The sequence below is a fragment of the Staurois parvus genome, unplaced genomic scaffold (assembly GCF_062004578.1).
Source record: "Staurois parvus isolate SC_StPar_1 unplaced genomic scaffold, SC_StPar_1.0 ptg000315l, whole genome shotgun sequence".
Taxonomy (NCBI): domain Eukaryota; kingdom Metazoa; phylum Chordata; class Amphibia; order Anura; family Ranidae; genus Staurois; species Staurois parvus.
The window spans coordinates 954131-958309 of record NW_028318111.1 but is presented as its reverse complement, the minus strand read 5'-3'; the positions used below and the strand labels follow the sequence as shown (position 1 = coordinate 958309).

Sequence of the window (4179 nt, the reverse complement as noted above, 5' to 3'; positions counted from 1 at the left end):
ATCAGGTGTGTAGAGTTGAAGGTTCTGATTAGAGATGAGCGAATCGAACCAGGCGAACCGGAATTCGAGTCGAATTTCAGGAAATATTCGATTCGCGGCGAAACCGAAATTTTGCCTACTTCGGGTGCGCGAATCGAACATTTCCCGATCAGCCGGCAAAAGTGTCCCTGCAGTGAGCTCCGCTATTTCTGACAGTTCTCTGACAGAAGGAACACATGTTTAGCGGTTGAAACATTGTATCTATTAGTTTACATTTAGGATACAGATGTTTCAACCACTGTTCATGTGAAGAAGCTGTGAGAGAACTGTCAGAAATAGAGGAACTCTGCACATACACTTTTTGCCGGCTTGGAATTATTCTTCTTTTCATCCTACTTCTTCTTCTTCTTCATCTTCATCCTCAGAAGAAGAGGATGAGGATGAGGATGAAGAAGAAGAAGTAGGATGAAAAGAAGAATAATTCCAAGCCGGCAAAAAGTGTATGTGCAGAGTTCCTCTATTTCTGACAGTTCTCTCACAGCTTCTTCACATGTACAGCGGTTGAAACATCTGTATCCTAAATGGAAACTAATAGATACAATTTGTATCTATTAGTTTCCATTTAGGATACAGATGTTTCAACCGCTGTACATGTGAAGAAGCTGTGAGAGAACTGTCAGAAATAGAGGAACTCTGCACATACACTTTTTGCCGGCTTGGAATTATTCTTCTTTTCATCCTACTTCTTCTTCTTCTTCTTCTTCTTCATCCTCATCCTCATCCTCTTCTTCTGAGGATGAGGATGAGGATGAAGAAGAAGAAGAAGCAGTAGGATGAAAATAAGAATAATTCCAAGCCGGCAAAAAGTGTATGTGCAGAGTTCCTCTATTCTGCAGATACACTTAGAGGAGCTCTGCACATACACTTTTTGCCTGTTTGGAATTAATCTTATTTTCATCCTACTTCTTCTTCTTCTTCTTCTTCTTCTTTATCCTCATCCTCAGAAGAAGAAGAAGAGGATGAAGAAGAAGAAGAAGAAGTAGGATGAAAATAAGAATAATTGCAAGCCGGCAAAAAGTGTATGTGCAGAGTTCCTCTATTCTGCAGATACACTTAGAGGAGCTCTGCACATACACTTTTTGCCGGCTTGGAATTAATCTTATTTTCATCCTACTTCTTCTTCTTCTTCTTCTTCTTCATCCTCATCCTCATCCTCAGAAGAAGAAGAAGAGGATGAGGATGAAGAAGAAGAAGAAGAAGAAGAAGAAGTAGGATGAAAATAAGAATAATTCCAAGCCGGCAAAAAGTGTATGTGCAGAGCTCCTCTAAGTGTATCTGCAGAGCTCCTCTAAGTGTATCTGCAGAATAGAGGAACTCTGCACATACACTTTTTGCCGGAAACCGCTGTATGGAGGGAATGTCATGGAACTGTCAGAAATAGACTATTAATGACAGTTCTGGGACTGTCCTTCCATACAGCGGTTGAAACATTGTATGTATTTGTTTCCATAAATGGATCCATTTATGGAAACAAATACATACAATGTTTCAACCGCTGTATGGAAGGACAGTCCCAGAACTGTCATAAATAGTCTATTTCTGACAGTTCTATGACATTCCCTCCATACAGCGGTTGAAACAGCTGTATGGAGTGAATGTCCCAGAACTGTCAGAAATAGACTATTTATGACAGTTCTGGGACATTCACTCCATACAGCGGTTGAAACATTGTATCTATTTTTTTCCATAAATGACATTCTGCAGATACACTTAGAGGAGCGCTGCAGATACACTTTTTGCCGGCTTGGAATTATTCTTATTTTCATCCTACTTCTTCTTTTTCTTCTTATGAGGATGAGGATGAAGAAGAAGAAGTAGGATGAAAATAAGATTAATTCCAAGCCGGCAAAAAGTGTATCTGCAGCGCTCCTCTAAGTGTATTTGCAGAATGTCATTTATGGAAAAAAATAGATACAATGTTTCAACCGCTGTATGGAAGGACAGTCCCAGAACTGTCATAAATAGTCTATTTCTGACAGTTCTGGGACATTCACTCCATACAGCTGTTTCAACCGCTGTATGGAGGGAATGTCATAGAACTGTCAGAAATAGACTATTAATGACAGTTCTGGGACTGTCCTTCCATACAGCGGTTGAAACATTGTATCTATTTGTTTCCATAAATGGATCCATTTATGGAAACAAATACATACAATGTTTCAACCGCTGCATGGAAGGACAGTCCCAGAACTGTCATTAATAGTCTATTTCTGACAGTTCCATGACATTCCCTCCATACAGCGGTTGAAACAGCTGTATGGAGTGAATGTCCCAGAACTGTCAGAAATAGACAGAAACTGTCACAGAACTGTCCTTCTTCTCATCCTTCTTCTTCTCATCCTTCTTCTCATCCTTCTCCTTCTTCTCATCCTTCTCCTTCTTCTCATCCTTCTCCTTCTCCTTCTTCTCATCCTTCTCCTTCTCCTTCTTCTCATCCTTCTCCTTCTCCTCATCCTTCTCCTTCTCCTTCTTCTCATCCTTCTCCTTCTCCTTCTTCTCATCCTTCTCCTTCTCCTTCTTCTCATCCTTCTCCTTCTTCTCATCCTTCTCCTTCTCCTTCTTCTCATCCTTCTCCTTCTCCATCTTCTCATCCTTCTCCTTCTTCTCATCCTTCTCCTTCTCCTTCTTCTCATCCTTCTCCTTCTCCATCTTCTCATCCTTCTCCTTTTCCTTCTTCTCATCCTTCTCCTTCTGCTTCTCCTTCTCCTTCTCCTTCTCCTTCTCCTTCTTCTCATCCTTCTCCTTCTTCTCATCCTTCTCCTTCTTCTCATCCTTCTCCTTCTCCTTCTTCTCATCCTTCTCCTTCTTCTCATCCTTCTCCTTCTTCTCATCCTTCTCCTTCTTCTCATCCTTCTCCTTCTCCTCATCCTTCTCCTTCTTCTCATCCTTCTCCTTCTCCTTCTTCTCATCCTTCTCCTTCTCCATCTTCTCATCCTTCTCCTTCTCCTTCTTCTCATCCTTCTCCTTCTTCTCATCCTTCTCCTTCTCCTTCTTCTCATCCTTCTCCTTCTTCTCATCCTTCTCCTTCTCCTCATCCTTCTCCTTCTCCTTCTTCTCATCCTTCTCCTTCTCCTTCTTCTCATCCTTCTCCTTCTCCTTCTTCTCATCCTTCTCCTTCTTCTCATCCTTCTCCTTCTCCTTCTCTTTCCTCATCTCCAAGGGCATTTAAATTAAAGGTACAGTGTTCTGCACTAATTTAAAGGCTCTCTGAAGCCTAGAAACCCTTTTTATAAGTCATCTTCGTAGCGAAGAAATTCGCATCGAATCGAATTTCACACTGGAATTCGCCGAATCAGCCGAATCGAATTTTTGAGAAATTCGCTCATCTCTAGTTCTGATATCAGGTGTGTACAGTTGGAGGTTCTGATATCAGATGTGTACAGTTGGAGGTTCTGATATCAGGTGTGTACAGTTGGAGGTTCTGATATCAGGTGTGTACAGTTGGAGGTTCTGATATCAGGTGTGTAGAGTTGAAGGTTCTGATATCAGGTGTGTAGAGTTGAAGGTTCTGATATCAGGTGTGTAGAGTTGGAGGTTCTGATATCAGGTGTGTACAGTTGGAGGTTCTGATATCAGGTGTGTAGAGTTGGAGGTTCTGATATCAGGTGTGTACAGTTGGAGGTTCTGATATCAGGTGTGTAGAGTTGGAGGTTCTGATATCTGGTGTGTACAGTTGGAGGTTCTGATATCAGGTGTGTACAGTTGGAGGCTCTGATATCAGGTGTGTACAGTTGGAGGCTCTGATATCAGGTGTGTAGACTTGGAGGCTCTGATATCAGGTGTGTACAGTCGGAGGTTCTGATATCAGGTGTGTAAAGTCAGAAGTTCTGATATCAGGTGTGTAGAGTTGGAGGCTCTGATATCAGGTGTTTAGAGTTGGAGGCTCTGATATCAGGTATGTACAGTTGGAGGCTCTGATATCAGGTGTGTACAGTTGGAGGCTCTGATATCAGGTGTGTAGAGTTGGAGATTCTGATATCAGATGTGTAGAGTTGGAGGCTCTGATATCAGATGTGTAGAGTTGGAGGTTCTGATATCAGGTGTGTAGAGTTGGAGGTTCTGATATCAGGTGTGTAGAGTTGGAGATTCTGATATCAGATGTGTAGAGTTGGAGGTTCTGATATCAGGTGTGTAAAGTCA

General features: G+C 41.8%; 1 protein-coding gene across 1 annotated transcript; it reads right to left on the bottom strand.

Moving 5' to 3' along the window:
* Window positions 1–2283: 2283 nt before the first annotated feature.
* LOC149457529 (uncharacterized) lies at window positions 2284–3220 on the bottom strand. Its single transcript, XM_089683556.1, has one exon. The coding sequence runs from the start codon at window positions 3202–3204 to the stop codon at window positions 2320–2322; it is 885 nt and encodes a 294-aa protein (XP_089539682.1). The 5' UTR covers window positions 3205–3220; the 3' UTR covers window positions 2284–2319.
* Window positions 3221–4179: the final 959 nt, after the last annotated feature.

Excerpts from the sequence above, each read along its gene's own strand:
- LOC149457529 (XM_089683556.1), bottom strand. The coding sequence starts at position 3,204 with ATGCCCTTGGAGATGAGGAAAGAGAAGGAGAAGGAGAAGGATGAGAAG.